The 21,540-nt window shown below is 42.8% G+C and overlaps 1 protein-coding gene across 1 annotated transcript; it reads left to right on the top strand.

The window, feature by feature from the left end:
• The first annotated feature begins 234 nt into the window (after positions 1-234).
• Positions 235-21,257, top strand: HAND2 (heart and neural crest derivatives expressed 2). Its single transcript, XM_060778701.2, has 2 exons — positions 235-2,712; positions 20,453-21,257. The coding sequence occupies exons 1-2, from the start codon at positions 2,044-2,046 to the stop codon at positions 20,549-20,551; spliced, it is 768 nt and encodes a 255-aa protein (XP_060634684.2). The 5' UTR covers positions 235-2,043; the 3' UTR covers positions 20,552-21,257.
• Positions 21,258-21,540: the final 283 nt, after the last annotated feature.

Raw genomic sequence — 21,540 nt, 5'->3', positions numbered from 1 at the left:
CCTCCACGCAAGGAAACATCAACAGAGGCGCTGGAGAAGATCAGGGCCAAGGTCGCCGGGGAGGGGGCTCCTATTCGTGGAGTGGGGGGCTCCTCTTATGTAGGGCAATCCTTTCTATTGAGTTAGGGTCCTTTTTAGAGGGTCCTTTCTTTCCCACGTTCTTTGGGAGGAAGTCCTACTTTTGTGGCTCCAGTCCGTTTTTTGTAGGGTAAGGAACCTTTTTGTTGGGGAGGGGGGGGGGGGGTCATAGAGCTCTATCCCCTCTATTTACAGCGCCCCTTGTCTTGTGCGATTGGGGAGGCCTGCTTTCCTGTTTTCCCTGTTGTTGTTGTTGTTGTTGTTGTTGTGTAGGGTTGTTTCTGTGAGCTGGGGGAGGATCCTTTTTCTTGTATTGTGGGACTGGGGAGGCCCACTCCCCTGTTTTCTCCGTTGTTGTTGTTTTTGGGTTGTTTTCGGGGAGGATCCTTTTTTCCCCCGTAGGATTCCCCTATGAAAAGCTTGCTTCCCTCTCTTCCTGAAGTGAGGGGAAGTGGCTTCTCTCTTTTAGTGGCTTGAGAGAGGCCTGCTGCTTTAGTCCGGAGGGCTAGGGGAAGCTTTCTCCCCTTGTTTTCCTTAGGAGGTGCTTTTTTTGTAGGGCAGGGTCTCCCTTTTGCGGGCGAGATAGAAGAGACCTACTTCCTTCTCTTTAAGGGAAGTCTGCCCTCCTGTTTGGCTGGAAAGGGACCTTTTTGTAGGGCAGGATCCTCTTTTTGTTTCAGGACGAGAGAGGGGAGACCTACTTCCTTCTCTTTAAGGGAAGCCTGCCCTCCTGTTTGGCTGGAAAGGGGGACACATAGTTCTCTTTCTGCAGGGTGACAGAGGCCTGCTTCCCTCTCTTTGAGGGCTTAAGAGAAACTTCCTCCCCTGTTGTTGTAGGAAATGGGGTCTTTTTATAGCACAGAGTCCCCCTTTTGCCTTGCTTCCTTCTCTTTGAGATCTTCCCTATCTGCTCTCCTGTTTTGACCCATTTTTGCTTTGCGAGAGAGTCTTCCTTCTCTCTCTTTGAGGGCTTAAGAGAAACTTGCTCCCCTGTTGTTGCTGGAAAGGGGGTCTTTTTGTAGCACAGGGTCCCCCTTTTGCAGGACTGGAGAGGAGACACCTACTTCCTTCTCTGTGAGGAGTCGAGGGAAGCCTTGCATCCCTGCTTGGCTGGAAAGGGGGGCTTTTGCACATTTTACGAGGCGAAAGAAGCCTGCTTCCCTCGCTTTGAGATCACCCCAATCTGCTCCCTGTTTTTGGCCCTTTTTGTTGCTGAAAAGGGGGGCTTTTTAAGCACAGGCTCCCCTTTTTTGCTGAGTGACAGAGGCCTCCTTCCCTTTGATATCTTCTCTATCTGCTCCCCTGTTTTGGCCCTTTTTGCTTTGCGAGAAAGGCCTGCTTCTCTCACTTTGAGGGCTTAAAAGAAACTTGCTCCCCTGTTCTTGCTGAAAAGAGGCCTTTTTTTTCTAGCACAGGGTCCTCTTTTTGCGGGGTGACAGGCCTGTTTTTCTGCCTTTGAAATCTTCCCTAGCTGTTCCTCTATTTTTGGCCCGTTTTACGTTTAGAGAAAGACCTGCTTTCCTCTCTCTGAAAGATTCCCTGTTGTTGTTGGAAGGGGGGCTTTTTGTAGGACTGGGCCCCCTTTTTTGCGTGGCGACAGAGATCTACTCCCTTATCTTTGAGATCTTTCTTATCTGTTCCTCTGTTTTGGCCGTTTTTGAGTGGCGAGAAAGGCCTGCTTCCTTCTCTTTGAGGGATTCCCTGTTGTTGTTGGAAGGGGGGCTTTTTGTAGTACTGGGCCCCCCTTTTTTGCGTGGCGACAGAGATCTTTGAGATCTTTCTGACTTTTTCCTCTGTGGTGGCTGGAGGGGTTCCCTTTGGGCGGCCCAGAGGGGCTCCCCCACCCCCTGCTCCCTGGCTGCATGAGTGCCCAAGCCAGGAGGCCCTGATCCGCGGTGGGCCGCTCTCCCCATGGCTCCTTCCCGGCGCTGCTGAGATTCCCGGGGCGAGGAGCGGGGCCCGGCGATGAGTCTGGTGGGGGGCTTCCCGCACCACCCGGTGGTCCACCATGAGGGCTACCCCTTCGCCGCCGCCGCTGCTGCCGCCGCCGCTGCCGCGGCTGCTGCGGCCACGCGGTGCGGCCACGAGGAGAGCCCGTACTTCCACGGCTGGCTGATCAGCAGCGGGGGCAGCAGCCACCCCTCGGAGCTGTCACCGCCCGACTACAGCATGGCGCTCTCCTCCTACAGCCCCGAGTACGCCAGCGGCGCCCCGGGAGGCCTGGAGCACCACCATCACCACCACCACCATCCCCACCACTACGTGGGCGGCGGCGTGGCCCCTCCGGGCAGCGGCGGGGGTCCTCCCGGGATGTCCGGCGGCGGAGGAGGCGGCGGCGGAGAGGGCCTGCTGGTGGGAGGGCCGCGCCCGGTCAAGCGCCGCGGGACGGCCAACCGCAAGGAGCGGCGCCGGACTCAGAGCATCAACAGCGCCTTCGCCGAGCTGCGCGAGTGCATCCCCAACGTGCCCGCCGACACCAAGCTCTCCAAGATCAAGACGCTGCGCCTGGCTACCAGCTACATCGCCTACCTCATGGACCTGCTGGCCAAGGACGAGGCCCAAGGCGAGGCCGAGGCCTTCAAGGCCGAGATCAAGAAGAACGACCTCAAGGAGGACAAGCGGAAGAAGGAGATGGTCAGTACGGGCGCACACAATACACACACACGCACAAACCCCCGACGGCTTGGGGCGACCTCTAAGCTGATTCAGAGAGTGGGTCAAAAAGTTTTGCCTCCTTGGTACACATTTGTCCCATCGGTTAACCTTGCTGAGCGATTGAACTTGCTGACCCAAAGGTTGGCGGGGGTGAGCTCCCACTGTTAGCCCCAGCTTCTGCCAACCTAGCAGTTTGAAAAAAGTGTGAGTAGATCAATAGGCAGGAAGGTAAGGTCACTCCATGCAGTTATTCTTTGGGGACTCGTCCGGGATATGAACCCGGGACCTCTGATAAACTATCCTTTCAATGCCCACCCTTTGGCTTAGAAATGGAGCTAAGCACCAACTTTACCTTAGCCCAGGCATCCAAACCATTTTGGGGGGGAAATGCAGAGTTTTGCTTCCAGACCCACGATTTTAAAATTGTTTTAACCTCATTCAAGTCATTTAATCTGAAGCCATCAATAGGTTATCTTTCAGAGGTCCAAATAGGTCAAAGTCAGAAAGAAGTCTTCTTTACTCCAAAATAAGTCCCGGTATACTCAGTCGTACTTCCTTTCTGTATCTCCCCTGACTAATGCTGCATCAACACTGCCATATAATTCAGTCAGAATACAGATTAATTGCATTGACACAATTATATGGCAGTGTAGACTCCTACTAAGGTGGGTCAAAAACGCCCCCACATTGCTGATGTCCATTACAGTGCCCCCATAAACATTCTTCAAGCGGTTATGAATTTCCTTAGGTACACAACCTTCTTTTGCCAAAAATCACTATTTCTTTTCAGATTCAGAATCAATCAATTGGAAAAATAAAATACTATATTAGTAGAGCAAGGTTGCCTCTATCACATCATGCATAGATAGTCCAGTAGCTGTGACAGAAATAGAAGTTAGAGCGATGGAGGCATTACTTTTTGACCCACCCGTAGTATTTACTAACTTACTAATTTACATACTTATAGGTTTGCTGTGAGTTTTTCGGGGCTGTCTGGCTTGCGAGGCGAGAGAGGAGAGACCTCCTTCCTTCTCTTTGAGGCTTCGGGAACCTTTTTGTAGGGCAGGATCCCCTTTTTGTTTCAGGATCAGAAAGGAGAGACCTACTTCCTTCTCTTTAAGGGAAGCCTGCCCTCCCGTTTGGCTGGAAAGGGGGCCTTTCTGTAGCACAGACTCCCCTTTTTGCGGGGCGACAGAGGCCTGCTTCCCTCTCTTTCAGAACTTCCGTATCTACTTCCCTGTTTTGGCCCTTTTTATTGCTTCTCTCTCTTTGAGGGCTTAAGAGAGACCGGCTCCTCTGTTGTTGCTAGAAAGAGGGGGTCTTTTTGTAGCACAGGGTCCCCTTTTTGCAGAACTGGAGAGGAGAGACCTCCTTCCTTCTCCTTGAGGGAAGCCTGCCCTCCTGTTTGGCTGGAAAGCGGGGGGGGGGGGGGCTTTTTGTAGGGCAGGGTTCCCTTTTGCGATGTGACAGAGGCCTGCTTCTCTCTCTTTGAGATCTTCCCTATCTACTCCCCTGTTCTGACCCTTTTTGGGGGCGACAATAACCTCCTTCCCTCTCTTTGAGATCTTCCCAACCTGCTCCAATGTTTTGGCCCTTTTTGCATTGCGAAAAAGGCTTGCTTCCCCCTTTTTTGGCTTAAGAGAAACTTGCTCCCCTGTTCTTACTGGAAAGGGGGTCTTTGGTAGCACAGGGTTCCCTTTCTGCGGGGTGACAGGGGCCTGCTTTTCTCTCTTTGAGTTCTTTCTTATCTGTTCCTTTGTTTTGGCCCTTTTTGAGTGGCGAGAAAGGCTTGCTTCCCACTCTTTGAGGGCTTAAGAGAAACTTTCTCCCTTGTTCTTGCTGGAAAGGAAGTCTTTTTGTAGCACAGGGTCCCTTTTTGCGGGGTGACAGACCCTGCTTTTCTTTCTTTTCGGTCTTCCCTATATGTTCCAATGTTTTGGCCCTTTTTGCATTGCGAAAAGGGCTTGCTTCTCTCTCTTTGAGGGCTTAAGAGAAACTTGCTCCCCTGTTCTTGCTGGAAAGAGGGTCTTTTGTAGCACATGCTCCCTTTTTTGCGGGGTGACAGAGGCCTGCTATTCTCTCTTTGAGTTCTTCCTTATCTGTTCCTCTGTTTTGGCCCTTTTTGAGTGGCGAGAAAGGCTTGCTTCCCTCTCTTTGAGGGCTTAAAAGAAACTTGCTCCCCTGTTCTTGCAGGAAAGGAAGCTACAGCACAGGCTCCCTTTTTTGCGAAATGACAGACCCTGCTTTTCTTTCTTTGAGATCTTTCTTATCTGTTCCAATGTTTTGGCCCTTTTTGAGTGACAAAAAAGGCTTGCTTGCTTCTCTTTGAGGGCTTAAGAGAAACTTGTTCCCCTGTTCTTGCTGCAAAGGGGGCATTTTTGTAGCAAAGGGTCCCCTTTTTGCGGGGTGACAGAGGCCTGCTTTCCTCTCTTTTAAAATCTTCCCTATCTGCTCCAATGTTTTGGCCTTTTTTGCATTGCGAAAAAGGCATGCTTCCCTCTCTTTGAGGGCTTAAAACAAACCTGCTCCCCTGTTCTTGCTGGAAAGGAAGTATTTTTGTAGCACAGGATCCCTTTTTTGCGGGGTGACAGACCCTGCTTTTCTCTCTTTGAGATCTTCCCTACCTGCTCCAATGTTTTGGCCCTTTTTGCATTGCGGAAAAGGGCTTGCTTCCCTCTCTTTGAGGGCTTAAAAGAAACTTGCTCCCCTGTTCTTGCTGGAAAGGGAATATTTTTGTGATTCCCGCCTTGGAAGCTTATATTCCACCATTTCCTTAGCACAGGGTTGAAGAAGGTATGGCCAACAAACCTTTATCGCAATCAGCTTATTTATTTTCACCAACATTATTCATCACCATTCAAAAGAATCAAGTGATATTTCAAATGTGATGGTGTTGAATGAAGTAATCACTAATCTGTAATCTGTATCCTACTTCAGGAAAATATCAATAGGATGAAAACCAATGGAGCTTCCATATTATTTTATTCAATAGTGGACAAGATCCAGCAGCCTTCTTGGGCTGTGGTTTCATAGCTTAGAGAAATGGTAGTTGATGTCAAACTGAATGAATTCTGAGATGTTCCCTTCCTCAGTGGTTCCCAACCTTTGGTCCTCCAGATGTTTTGGACTTCAGCTCCCACAATCCCTAACAGCTTGAATTTCTAGAAGGTGAAGTCCAAAACAACTAGAGGACCAAAGGCTGGGAACCACAACCTATAGAAAAAGCAGAGTTGGGTTGAAACTGCTCTTCAACCTAAACCAGGAAGGAGGGTGGGAGCTGTAGTCCTCTACAGGTAGTCTATTGTCCTGAAGCCAATTTTGGGAAAGTAGAGATATGTCCTAAAAATAGGACTTAAGGATCTGTCTGTTCCGTCAAAGGAAATAGGCAAATATTGTGAGCTTCCTCCTATAAGACTGAAAGGATTCGGTTTCTCTTTTTCTGCCACTAATAATAATAATAATAATAATAATACCAGCTGCCAGCTGCAGAAGGCCACCTTACTGGAATCTGCACGCATTATTCACTGATACATCACACAATCCTAGACACTTGGGAAGTGTCGGACGTGTGATGCAATACAACAGCCAATAGAGTTTCTGCTGTGGATTCATCTTGTTGTGTTTCAAATAATAATAACAACAACAACAACAATATATTATTATTATTATTATTATTATTATTATTATTATTATTAACGTATTTTGGTGCCTCCAATGTCCGCCCTATTCCTAAGTATATTTGGGCTGCTGATTCAGAAAATGCCACCAGTTCTCCCCTATCAGCTCTAGTTTTTGAGATACAGAATGTATACCACTTTTCATCCTGCTGACCCATAAAAAATCATAATGACCATGACTATGAAACTAGGGGTTGTGTGGTCTCTCTCATTGTATTTTCAGCGCCCCAAATAACTCCAGGAACAGGCCTAAAAACCAAGACATCAAGAATGTATTTTGTTGAGCTGTGCAATTATTATTATTATTATTATTATTATTATTATTATTATCCTGGCTTTTGTATTTGATCACAATCCTAGACACTTGGGAAGTGCCCAACCTTGTGATCGAATACAAAAGCCAGCATAGTGATCTTGTTTGCTGCGTACTAATCTTGTTGTGTATATAATAATAATAATAATAATAATAATAATGCATTGTCGAAGGCTTTCATGGCCGGAATCACTGGGTTGCTGTAGGGTTGTTGTTGTTGTTTTTTTCAGGCTATGTGGCCATGTTCTAGAACATGACCATGTAGCCCGAAAAAATCTACAACTCAATAATAATAACAATAATAATAATAATGATAATAATTGCACAGTCCAACATCACACAGTCCTAGACGCTTGGGAAGTGTTCGACTTGTGATTTTATGATACCAAATCCAACATATAGATCTCGTTTGCTGTGACATACTGTGTTTTTGTGTCGGTAAAATAGTAATAATAATAATAATAATAATAATAATAATACCTCACCGTGAGCTCCAGAAACCGAGATGCAAAGCCGTTGGGATAGTTTCCCAGTAAGTTGTAAGAAAATCCAACATATTAGCTCCCCTTCTTCTCCAGCTTTTTAAAATACTGGATCCACCTTCTCTGGAGGAAAGAGTAAAGCCTTCCAATGGAAGACCAGAATGTATTTCCACATCAGGAACTGAATCTGAGAAAAACTAGCCCAGTGCCTTAGTTGGAGTGTTGGACTAGGAACCCGGAAGACCAGATTCACCGTGAATGGGTTTGGTTTCAGTCTCTCAGCCTCAGAGGAAGGCAAAGGCAAGTTTTGGAGAGAAGTCTTGCACACCAGTCTCTGATTTCGTTCCTTTTGGAGCTGGCTTGCCAGCGAGTTAAGCATTGGATGCTCCGGATTTTCACTCCCTTCAGGCGCAGGATGGGGTCCAGCCATCCTGCAGCCCTATCTCTCGATTGAAACCAGTTTCCCTCGCCTTCCAGGCCCCTTCCTCGGGCAGAAAGGAAGAGCTGACTTTTCTAATTCGAACTGCCTTGGAAAGTAAATCCCAAATGGGATTCAAAACAGATTCTTTAAATACTTCTATTATTATTTCACTGACACAAAAACACAGTCATCACACTAGAGAATGAATCTACTTTAAATCCGGTTGCTGCCTCTTGCAGAATTCTGGGGTTTGTAGTTTAGGGAGGAGCCTAAACTACAAACCCCAAAAATTATGCAGGAGGCAGACACGGGATTGAAAGTGGATTCATTCTCTAGTGTGACGAAGTAGTATGAGTTTCCTATCACAAGATCACAAGTCGATTTTGTTATCTATTGTTGTTGTTGTTGCTAGCCGTCCCCTGCCAGGCGTTGCTGTGGCCCAGTCTGTGTATATGTGTTTTGTGTGGGTATATGTGTGTGTATATTTTTGTGTATATGTGTATATGTGTTTGCTTGTATATATATGTGTGTGTGTTTGCGTGTGTATGTATATATATATGGTATTTTTTGGGGGGGTTGGCTTTTAAAGTCTCTTCTGCTGTGTTTTTCAGTGTTTTTATGCGTGATGGTCACTCCTTGGCCTGATATGTGTCTTGTGGCCAAATTTGGGGGCAATTCGTCCAGTAGTTTTTGAGTTATGTTAATCCCACAAACGAATATTACATTTTTATTTAGATAGATAGATAGATAGATAGATAGCACAATTAGAAAGGCCTGTTGTGCCTGTGCTAGTGGGTCAAAAAGTTTTATCTCCTGCGCCCTAAAACATTATGAATGAACATAGAACAGCAGAAGTATGCTTTTAATGAATCGGGGGAAATTAGTCGGAAGTATTTCCCAAGTGGAATTGGACTGTGGGGATGCCACGTATCTGGTGGATTGTTTCCTCCCAATATGCCCAGAGTGGGTCAAAAAGTAATGCCTCCATCCCTCGCACTTTTATTTCTTTCACTGCTACTGCTTACAAATGGATGCTGGGACTATCCACTTCATCACACTAGAGAGAGAAAAATCTACTTAAAATCTGGTTTCTGCCTCCTGCAGAATTCTGGGGTTTGTAATTTAGTGAGGTTGTAAAAGGCTCCTCCCTAAACTACAAACCCCAGATTTCTGCAGGAGGCAGAAACCGTATTTTAAGTGGATTTTTTTCTCTAGGGTGATGAGTCCATATGTAGAGGGCAGTTCAGGCTAGGATCTGTCACAACTCCTGCTGTTGTATGTTCATTCATAACGTTTTTAGGACACAGGAGGCAAAACTTTTTGACCCGCTAGCACACGCTCCATAGGCCTTTCTAACGGTGCTGTACAAATCTATAAGCTCTGGTCTTCTTCCTTGGAGGAGGGCTTCAATACACGCATTTTCCTCCACTGAAAACATCACTCCGGGATTGGTTTGAACTGGGGGCCTCAGGCCCGTAGCCAGGATTTCTATTCGGGGAGGGGGGGGTGAGTTTGTTTCGGGGGGGGGGGGGAGGCTGAGTCCGAGTGAAAGAGGGTCTAGCCTAGCAAACCTTTTGTATCCTTACCCCAATACCCCCATGCATATGGGATATATTGAGTAGGGTGATCAGATCATGATATGAATAAACATAACAGTTTAAATAATGCACCAGTAAGGCCTTTTCGCGAACCACCATGAGAATTTGGGGGGGGGGGGGGGGCTGAAGCCCCCCTGTGAAACTTTTGCAAAGTTTGGGGAATGGAGAGTTTCACCCAGTCTGGAGTTCGTTTGTGGGATTAACATAACTCAAAAAACACTGGACGAATTGACACCAAATTTGGACACAAAACACGTATTAGGCCAACAAGTGACCAGCACACATTTGTCATTAAATATTAAATATTATTATTATTGGGAAGTGTCCGACGTGTGATCCAATACAAGAGCCAGAAGAGTGTCTGCTGTGGACTCATCTTGTGGTGTTTCAAATAATAATAATAATAATAATAATAATAATAATAATAATAATAATAATAATTTGAAACACCACAAGAGTCCACAGCAAACAGGATCATTCTAGTGTCTAGGACTTTGTGATGTATCGGGAATAATGCGTGGCCTTTTGCAGCTGGCAGATGGTAATTTTGTCAGCCCAGATTGTATTTAAGTGCAGGCCAAGGTCTTTAGGCACTACACCCAGTGTGCTGATCACCACTGGGACCACCTTTCCTGGCTTGTGCCAGAGTCTTTGCAGTTCAATCTTTAAATTATTATTATCATTATCATCTATATAAATAAAAATGTAATATTCATTTGTGGAATTTACATAACTCAAAAACCACTGGACGAATTGACACCAAATTTGGACACAATACATGTATTACGTGACAATAACTCATAGTGACAATAACTCATAAAAACACTGAAAAACAGCAGAAGAGACTTTAAAAGTCATTTTTTTAAAAAAAAATTACAACGCATGCACAAAACCACACACATATATATACACACATACACACACACAAAGCACATATACACAGACTGGGCCATAGCAACGCCTTGCAGGGGAGTTATTAAATAATAATAGCCAACACATAATTTGTTGCCTTCAATGTTAGCCCTATTTCTAGGTTTAATTGAGCTAACAATGACACCATGTTTCCCCTATCAGCTCCACTTTTTGCAATACACAGCATATGCCATATAGGTCTATTTATGTTTGTTATATTTTATTGATGTTTCATATGTTGAATACATGTGTTTAATTGCTGTTGATTTTATACGATTTTGATACCTTGGAAGCCACTTTTGGTCTCTTTTTTTTTGGGAGGAAAGTGGGATATAAATGATGATGATGATGATGATGATTATAAATAATAACAATAATAATAATAATAATAATAATAATAATTAATCAGTCTTCATTCATAGAAAATCAGAATAACCCTATCTAAGAAAATAGACTATTCAATGCAATTTTCTGAATTAGCACCCCAGATAACCCCAGGAACAGGACTAGAAATCAAGACAGCATTATTAAATAATAATAATAATAATAATAATAATAATAATGAATTAAAATGGAAAAGAAAAATAAGTGCATCTCAAGACAATTTGAATAAGCATGGCTCATGCTATGGAATCCTGGGATGTGTAGAATGGTGAGGCACCAATTACCCTTTGACAGAAGATTAAAGATACAGCTTGCAAAACTACAGTTCCCATGTTTCCATATTATCCCGGTGGGTCAAAAAGTAATGCCTCCATTGCTCTAACTTTTATTTCTTTCCCAGCTACTGGACTATCTATTAGGCATGGGCAATCCATGGTTCTAAATGCTTCTGAAATACTTACAAAACTAGAGGACACTGGTGCTTTGCTTCTAAAGCTGGTGCTAAAGTTCTGGTGGTGAAAATTTCAGAACTCTTAACAAAACTTTCAAAATCTCGTTATAAATGGCAGTTCCTAATTGGTTCCGTCATAAAAATCACCAATAATGAAATAACAATGAAATTTTGAAAGTTTTGTTAGAGTTCTGAAATTTTCACCACCAGAACTTTAGCACCAGCTTTAGCAACACTTTATCTATGCATGAGATGATAGAGGTAACCTTATTCTACTGCTATAGTCTTTCCTTGTTCAGATTGTCTGATCAGAACCATGAATCTGAAGCTAAAACAAAGAGTTGCCATTGAATTTCTGGCAAAAGAAGGTTGTGCACCTAAGAAAATCCATTATCGCTTGAAGAGTGTTTATGGGGAGGCTGCAATGGATATCAGAAATGTGCAGCATTGGGTGAAGAATTTTGAAAGTTTCAGATTGAACGGCTTGAATGACGTTAAAACAGCTTTAAAATCATGGGCCAAGAAAGAAAAACTCCGATATTTTTTTCCAAAATGGTTTTGATCATGCCTGGCTTAAATGTGCAAATGTGTACAAACTGATGGTGACTAGGAGGAACGGTAGTTTTGTGGAGAGGATAGTCCAGGCTATGGCCTGTAGCAACTTCTGCAGTTATGTGTTCATTCATAACGTTTTTTATGACACAGGAGGCATTACTTTTTGACCCACCCGCTTATATTGAGTCATGGTGATTCAAGTGACTCAAACTGCCTTAATTCTACAGTGTCAATGTCCCCTTAGCCCTCAAACTATGAAGCCAAACAATGAAGAGATTGGGTTGTTGTGTGTTTTCTGGGCTGTTTGGCCACGTTCCAGAAGCACTCTCTCCTGACGTTTCACCTGCATCTATAGCAGCCATCCTCAGAGGTTGTGAGGTCTGTTGGAAACCAGGAAAATGGGGTTTATAATATCTCTGGAATGTCCAGGGTAGGAGAAAGAACTCTTTCCCTTCCTTCCTTCCTTCCTTCCTTCCTTCTTTCTTTCTTTCTTTCTTTCCTCCTTCTTTCCTCCTTCCTTCCTTCCTCCTTCCTTCCTTCCTTCCTTCCTTCTTTCCTCCTTTCTTTCCTTCTTTCCTCTTTCCTTCCTTCCTTCCTTCCTTCCTCCTTTCTTTCTTCCTTCCTTCCTTCTTCCTTCCTTCCTTGTTTCCTCCTTCTTTCTTTCCTTCCTTCCTTCCTTCCTCCTTCCCTCCTTCCTTCCTTCCTTCTTCCTTCCTTCTTTCCTCCTTCTTTCCTTCCTTCCTTCCTTTCTCCCTTCCTTCTTTCCTCCTCCTTTCTTTCTTTCTTTCTTTCTTTCTCCCACCCTTCATGCCTACTATAGATAAAGGCGAAACGTCAGGAGAGAATGCTTCAGGAACGTGGCCATACAGCCCGAAAAACACACAACAACCCAGTGATTCCGGCCATGAAAGCCTTCGACAATATAAGGAAGTGATTGATTGACGCCTTGGGTTTTCCTCTCCCAAACAACTGGTTACAAAATAATAAATCTATATAAATAAAAATGTAATGTTCGTTTGTGGGATTAACATAACTCAAAAACTACTGGGCAAATTAACACCAAATTTGGACACAAGACACCTATCAAGCCAACGAGTGATCATCACTCATAAAAACACTGAAAAACACAACAGAAGGGACTTAAAGAGCAAAAAATAAAATAAAAATTACATTACATTACAAGGCATGTGCAAAACCACATATATACACATATACACAAATATCTACACACACACACACGCATACACACAAAACACATATACACAGACTAGGCCACAGCATCAGTCAAAAATTGATTTTGTCATTTGGGAGTTGTAGTTGCTGGGATTTATAGTTCACCTACAATCAAAGAGCATTTTGAACTCCACCAATGATAGAATCGAACCAAACGTGACACACAGGAGTTCCATGACCCAACACTAGAAGGGTTTGGTGGGCATTGACCTTGAGTTTGGGAGTTGTAGTTCACCTACATTCAGAGAGCACTGTGGACTCAAACTATGATGGACCTGGACCAAACTTGGCATGGATACTCAATATGCCCAAATGTGAATACTGGTGGAGTTTGTGGAAAATAGACCTTGACATTTGAGAGTTGTAGTTACTGGGATTTATAGCTCACCTACAATCATAGAGCATTCTGAACCCCACAAATGGCAGAATTGGGCCAAACTTCCCACACAGAACCCCCATGACCAACAGAAAATACTTAAGGCCATCCAGTCCAACTCCCTTCACCAAGACAAGAAAATGTAATCAAAGCCCTTTTGACAAAAAGCCATCCAGCCATAGATATGATTCTATAGACACAGAGAGATATAGATTTGAAAGGGACCCCTAAAGAAGGTAATGATATGTTGTATGTTCCAGAGTAGGCAAACCAGACAATCTCCACTTCGACACTGACAAAAAACAGCAAGAAATACTGTTAACCCACAAGCATAAAGAAATTACATATATTATTTTCCAGATCACCAGACTGGGCCACAGCAACGTGTGGCAGGGCACGGCTAGTTCAGATCTATAGGCTCTGATCTCCTTCCTCAGAGTAGGGCTTCAATACACACATTTCTCTCCATTTGAGAGCATCACTCCGGATTGGTAATATAGTAATAGGGTTTCTTCTTCTTAGTTTCTTTTATGTGCTAACCTCTGCCAAAAAGGGTGTCTCTTTCCTCCAGCCGTCATTCAGAAATATCATAATCTTCCAAACCATAAAAAACATCCATAATGGAAAAAATATCCTATTTTATAGTCGTAACATTTTAAGTGATTGGTTTTTCTCCCTTTTAATAAGAAAGGCTGATCACATTCTCAGCTGGGAAGACACCAGAGAGCTGCAAAATCGGATCGCAACCCGGATTAGAAGGGCTGTGACTCTAAAAAATAAAATATATCAAGTGTCCACTTTCTTCCAAAGGAACGAAAATGCATTCCCGTTCCTTTGTTTCTCGGTTTGTCTCTTTAAACACCCAGGAATCCTTTAAATTGATGCGACATATCAAAAAAATATAGCTACCCTCTTGTAGATGGCTTTCCCATCCACAAGAAGGGAAGGTTGTATTATTATTATTATTATTATTAGGTTTAGGGGACAAATCAAGCCCTAATCCATTGTTTCTTTATGGTGTGTGTTTGTATAAATCTGCCTGCCTTGTATTAAAAGACAGCATGCCACATGGAACCTTTTCGCCTTGGCATAATAATAATAATAATAATAATAATAATAATAATAATAATAATCCCTTTGTCCTTGCTTTCTTCTGAATCTGAAAGTAACTCGCCTAAGGTCAGTCATCTGGAGTTTTCCCTGGCTGGCTCTACACTGCAGAATCAATGCAGTTTAATACTTTACCTTCCATAATAGCCAATGCTATGGGATCCTGGGAGTTGTAGTTTTCCAAGGCCACAGCACTCTTTGACAGAGAAGCCTGGGGTTTTCCTTGGCTGGTTCTACACTGCAGAATTAATGCAGTTTAATACTTTATCTTCCATAATAGCCAATGCTATAGAATCGTGGGGATTGTAGTCTTCCAAGGTCCCAGCACTCAGTGACAGAAAAGCCCTGTTTTTTCCCTGGCTGGCTCTACACTGCAGAATTAATGCAGTTTGATACTTCCATCTAGCCCGGTGTTTCTCAACCTGGGGGTCGAGACCCCTGGAGGGGGGTTGCGAGGGGGTGTCAAGAGAAGTAGCCAAAGACCATCAGAAAACACAGTATTTTCTGTTGGTCATGGGGGTTCTGTGTGGGAAGTTTGGCCCAATTCTGTCGTTGCTCTTTAATTGTAGGTGAACTATAAATCCCAGCAACTACAACTCCCAAATGTCAAGGTCTATTTCCCCCAAACCCCACCAGTGTTCACATTTAGGCATATTGAGTATTCGTGTCAAGTTTGGTCCAGATCCATCTTTGTTTGAGTCCACAGTGTTCTCTGGATAGAGGTGAACTACAACTCCAAAACGCAAGGTCAATGCCCAACAAACCCTTCCAGTATTGTCTATTGGTCATGGGAGTTCTATGTATCAAGTAGCAACGAAAATAATTTTATGGTTGGGGTCACCACAACATGAGGAATTACAGGCAACATGAGTCGCCTGTTAAGGGCTGAAAAATGCGGTATAGAAATAAAGCAAATAAATATATTAAGGGGCTGTGGTATTAGGAAGGTTGAGAACCACTGTTCTAGCAAATGCTATTGAATCCTGGGGATTGTAGTTTTCCAAGGCCCCAGCACTCTTTGACAGAGAACCCTGGGGTTTTCTGTGGCTGGCTCTACACTGCAGAATTAATGTAGTTGGATACTTTAACTTATTTAATAGACAATGCTATGGAATCCTGGGAGTTATAGTTTGCCAAGGCCCCAACACTCTTTAACATAGAAGTCTAAGGAGCTTATAAAACTCCCATTGATCCACAGTATTGAGCTTTGGGAGGTTAAAGAGGTGCACAACTGGATTGATTCTATAGTGTAGAATAAAACTCGACATTTGCTGCTGAATTAGTCCCTCAAATGAGAAGAAAAATAAATGTATTGATGTCGGTTGTTTTAGGATTGAGCTACCATAGTTAAGGTGGTGTTGAACTGCATAAATTCTGCAGTATAGATGCAGACTGAGTATTGGAGTCATTGGCTCCCAAAGCTCCAACCAGGAGACCGTCTTGAGTCTGAGACTCCATAGACATAATTAGAGGATAACTCTTTATGTTTAGAGAGTTTCCAGGGCAGAGGCGCTTGTGAATTTCACCAGTCCCCTTTAGTGTCCTTTGTTGTGTAGACCGTATATCAGTGTATTCCTGGGGGTACGGTGATGAAGATAGGTTCATTTTGAGATGCCCTGTTTACTCAGGATACCCTTCTGGTTCACCTTCTCTTATTGTGCCTTCAAGTGAGAGCATGCAAATAAACCTGTGCACGATCACACAGACATCATCCACGCACACACGAAAATACCACAGAAAGGGAAATCAAGCAGAAGAGTTCTGACTTTGCTTAGGAAATGTTGAAACCGCAGGAAAGGATTCACCAAAATAATGGGCAACAAGAGGCGAAACTGCTTTAATTCCCATTGCTTACCTATTATTATTATTATTATTATTATTATTATTATTATTGGTAGTAGTATTATTAATAAGTATTATTAGCATTATTAGTAAGTATTATTAGTAGTATTAATAAGTACTAATAGTGTTATTATTAAGTAGAGTATTAACATAACTAGTAAGTTTTAGTCGTAATAGTATTAATAAGTATTATTATTATTAGTGTTATTAGTATTATTAGCATTATTAGTAAGTATTATTAGTAGTATTAATATTATTAGTGTTATTAGTATTATTAGTAAGTAGAGTATTAACATTACTAGTAAGTATTATTAGTGGTATTAATAAGTATTATTCGTGTTATTAGTATTATTAGCATTATTAGCATTATTAGTGGTATTAATAAGTATTATTAGTGTTATTAGTATTATTAGCATTATTAGCATTATTAGTAAGTATTATTAGAAGTATTAATAAGAATTATTAGTGTTATTAGTATTATTAGCATTATTAGTAAGTATTATTAGTAGTATTAATATTGTTATTAGTATTATTAGTAAGTAGAGTATAAACATTACTAGTAAGTATTATTAGTGGTATTAATAAGTATTATTAGTGTTATTAGTATTATTAGCATTATTAGTAAGTATTATTAGTATATTATTAGCATTTCTTAGTGTTGGTTTTTAGGCCTATTTCTGGGGCTCTTTGAGGCGCTGATTCAGAAGATGGGATTGGATAGACCACATCAGCTCTAGTTTCTTAGATATGGTTATTCTTATTTTCTATGGGCTGGCAGATGGCGAGGAATCAGCAGGACAAATAGACCCAGAAACAGGGTTAGTATTCGTTCAGGGCTGTCCCATGCACTCCTTTAACTGGTTTTACTCTGAAAGAAGTCCCAGTATACTCAGCCTTACCTTCCTTTCGTATCTCAAACTCCATCTTTTTAATAACGATATAGTTTGAATTTTTTATATTGTCAGTGTAGACTCGTGTAGTACAAGGCCCTTCCACATAGCCCAATATCCCAGAATATCAAGGCAGAAAATCCCACAATATCTGCTTTGAGTCCAGACTCAGATAATGTGGGATTTCCTGCCTTTATATTCTGGAATATAGGGCTGTGTGGAAAAGCCCACAGTTAAATTACATGAGACTCTACTGACCTTATAAACTGCACGATAAGGCTGTGTAAATGGGGCTTTTGGCTGGATCTACTCTGTCAAATAAATGCAAGATTAGCTGCATTGAATTGGATTATATAAGTTTACACTGCTATATGGTTCAGTCCAAGATAGATAGATAGATAGATAGATAGATAGAATCTGCATTCTGACTGAATTATATTGCAGTGTTGATCCAGCATTAATCAGAGGAGATGAGGGAAGGAAGTACCACTGTCTATACTGGAGTCCCTTCCACACAGCTGAATAAAATCCCACATTCTCTGCTTTGAATTGGAACCTATGGCAATGTAAACTCGGATAACCCAGTTCAAAGCAGATATTGTGCGGGTTTTCTGCCTTGATATTCTGGGTTATATGGCTGTGTGGAAGGGCCCTATGTCTGAATTCAGATTAATTGCATTAGACTCAATATATGGTAGTATAGACTCATATAATACAGTTCAATGCAGCTAATCTTGCATTCTGAAACTGCATTTATTTATAGCAGTTTCCGACTGCATTATATGGTCAGTAGAGACACATAGTTTCACTGTATTACATGAGTTTACGCTGACAATATAAGGCAATCCATCACACTATAGAAAAAAACCACCTAAAACCCGGTTGCTGCACCCTGCAGAATTCTGAGGTTTGTAGTTTAGGGAGGAACCTTTAACAGCCTCACTAAACTACAAACCCCAGAATGCTGCAGGAGTCATAAACTGGATTTTAAGTGTTGTTTTTTGTCTCTAATGCAGGGATCCTTAAACTTTTAAAACAGAGGGCCAGGTCACAATCCCTCAAACTGTTGGAGGGCCAGATTATAATTTGGAGAGAAAAAACCATGAATAAATTCCTATGCACACTGCACGTATCTTATTTGTAGTGCAAAAAAACACTTAAAAACAATATAATTAATTAAAATGAAGAACAATCTTAACAAATATAAGCTTATTAGTATTTCAGTGGGAAGTGTGGGCCTGCTTTTGGTTGATGAGATAGGATGTCGTTGTCGTCGTAGTCGTTGTCCTTGTTGTGTGTCTTCAAGTCATTTCAGACTTAGGTTAACCCTGAGCAAGGTAAATGACCTTGGAGGGCCGTATCCGGCTTAGTTTGAGGACCTCTGCTCTAGTGTGATGAAGTAGCAAAGCTAGTCAGTAAAGAGGTGGAGTTGGACACCGCTTTAATTCTCATGGCTGAATGCAATGGAAATCCTTGGAATTGTAGCTTTCCTAGGGCCCTTCCACACAGCCACATAACTCAGAATATCAAGGCAGAAAAGTTCTGCTTAGAACTTGGTGATCTGAATCCACATCGCCATATCTTCCAGCTTAAACCACAAAATGTGGGCTTTTATATAGCTGTGTGGAAGGGGCCTTAGTCCTTCTAAGGACTAAGCGTTCTCTGCTAGAGTTTGTGTTTTGGGATGCCATAGCACTGAGGGCCCTTCCACACAGCCCTATATTCCAGAATATCAAGGCAGAAAATCCCACAATATCTGCTTTGAACTGGGTTATCTAAGTCCACACTGCCATATATCCCAGTTCTGCTTTGAACTGGGATATATGGCAGTGTGGACTTAGAGTGGGGACTCGGATAACCCAGTTCAAAGCAGATGATGTGGGATTTTATTCAGCTTTGTGGAAGGGGCCTGAGTCTGCATAAATGCCTTCCTAAAATATTGCTGAAGATTAAAAGCCACTTCCAAAAGCAGACTGGGGGCCATTCAACATACCCCTATCTATCTCTGTTGCTCTGTTCGTTTTGAGTGGCGTCATAACTCAAAATCCGATGGATGAATTGCCACCAAATTTGGCCACAAGATACTTACTTACACAAGGAGTGACCATCACTAAAAAAAAATGGATTTGTCATTTAGGAGTTGTAGTTGCCAGGATTAATATTTCATCTACAATCAAAGAGCATTCTGAATTCCACCAATTATGGCAATGAACCAAACGTACCACAGAGGACTCCCATGACCAATGGAAAACACTAGAAGGGCTTGGTGGGAACTAACCTTGAGTTTAGGAGCTGTAGTTTACCTACATCCAGAGAGGACTGTGGACTCAAACAATGAAGGATTTAGACCGGTGGTTCTCAACCTGGGGTCCCCAGATGTTTTTGGCCTTCAACTCCCAGAAATCCTAACAGCTGGTAAATTGGCTGGGATTTCTGGGAGTTGTAGGCCAAAAACATCTGGGGACCCCAGGTTGAGAACCACTGATCTAGACCAAACTTAGCAAGAATACTCCATATGCCCAAATATGAACACAGATGGAGTTTGGGGGAAGAAGACCTTGACATTTGGGAGTTGTAGTTACTGGGATTTATAGTTCACCTACAATCAAAGAGCACTCTGAACCCCACCAACGATAGAATTGGGCCAAACTTCCCACACAGAACCCTCATGACCAACAGAAAACACTGTGTTTTCTGGTGGTTTTTGGTGACCCTTCTGACACTGTCTTGCAACCACCCCCAGGGGTCCCCAGGTTGAGAAATGCTGCCTTAAGGCCATCCAGTCCCACTCCCTTCACCAGGGCAAGAAAACATTACCAAAGCCCTCCTGACAAAGAGCCATCCAGCCATAGATATAGATGTATATATGATTCACACACACATATATGTATATGACAGGTAAAGTATCATAGATTTGAAAGGGACCCCTAAAGGAGGACAATTATATCTTGCATGTTCCAGAGTAGGAAAACTAGAGATTCTTTACATCAATACTGACAAAGGAACTAACAAGACATATTGTTTACCCACAAGCATAAAGAAATTACATATATTAGAAACCAACACTTACTCATTACTATATTTTCCAGATCACCAGACTGGGCCACAGCAAAATGTGGCAGGGGACGGCTAGTATCCCATAAAAATCAAGGCGGAAAATCCCACAATATGTGCTTTGAACTGGGTTATCTGAGTCCACACTCAGATAATGTGGGATTTTCTGCCTTGCTATTCTGGGATACAGGACTGTGTGGAAGGGACCTATACTGCGATATAACACAGATTGGACTGTCTTATAGGGTTTTACAACGACCATATAACGCATCTCAAACTGCATCCAAAACAAATGGTGAGCTGGGACCGGGGAGTTCTGACCGTTGGAATGTCGGCGCGGGTGGGTGATGTTAACCAGGACATTAAAGCCACCACAACGGGGAGATAAAGTCTTTGTTTCTCCTCCTCTTTTACCCGGCAGAACGAAATTTTGAAAAGCACGGTGGGCAGCAACGACAAGAAAACGAAAGGACGGACTGGCTGGCCGCAGCACGTTTGGGCTTTGGAGCTCAAGCAGTGAGGGAATCGCATCGGAAGAGGAGGAGGAGGAGGACTCTCGTGTTGATGTTTTGGACTCGTCTGGTTTATTTATGTGCAATTTCCCTCCCCCTTGTCTCCCTTTGCAAGAAGAAGGAAAAGAATCACAAGCAAGGACATGTGGATGGATAATCTGGGAAGGAAAAATTAAAAAAAGCATTCCGTCTTGGAGCAAGAGGAAAACGGCGGCGGGGTAAGAAAAGGGGAATGTGGTCTCTCCAAAAAGATAGTGGTTGAATTTGCCTCTCTTTCCCCCTCCTGCTCTGAATGTTTCTTTTCTTTGTATAGGACACACACACACACACACACACACACACAAGGGGGGATAGTCCCGAAGGCAGTCATTCGTTTGCTATGTGAAGTGTATCTGTTGTAATCCTCGGAGGAAAGTGTTTGGAAGGGGAGATCCATTCAAAATCCTCTCTTTCCCCACCCCAAATGTCTGTGTCTTGGGTTGTAGATAGGACTTCAGTGTTGTGGTCGCTCTCTAGTTGGAAGAGAAACAAAAAAGATTCTCTGGACCGCTCTTTGTTCATTCATTCAATGTGCACTTCGATCCTCTTGGGGGAAAAAAATTAAAAACAAGGATCATGATCATGGTCATTCAATGTGGAGTCGAATTCATATCGAAAGGTGTAAACCCTGTACCTACTCAATAAACCACTGTGTGTGTTATTTTTTACTAAAAACCATATCTTTAAGTTGTTCTCCCGACAAAAAAAGTTTGAAAACAAAGCACCCAGTTTTGAGTGCCAATAAGGTCTGGAAAACCATTGGCCAGGTGGAGGTGGGGTCTAAAGGGGAGATCCTGTTGGAAATGCGACTTTTGGGACTACAGATCCCAAAAAAGGATGGTGGAGAAGGGATTCTAGGAGTTGTAATCCAATGAGCGGCTTTGGTGTGGACATTGACACTGAATTTCTGTGAAGTTGGGGCTGGGTCTACTCTACCGTGGGATGCAGTTTGAAGGGC

This window comes from Anolis sagrei, chromosome 5 (assembly GCF_037176765.1).
Source record: "Anolis sagrei isolate rAnoSag1 chromosome 5, rAnoSag1.mat, whole genome shotgun sequence".
NCBI classification, from domain to species: Eukaryota; Metazoa; Chordata; class Lepidosauria; order Squamata; family Dactyloidae; genus Anolis; species Anolis sagrei.
The sequence above is the reverse complement of the archived record's forward strand: the minus strand, read 5'-3'. Positions and strand labels throughout refer to the sequence as shown.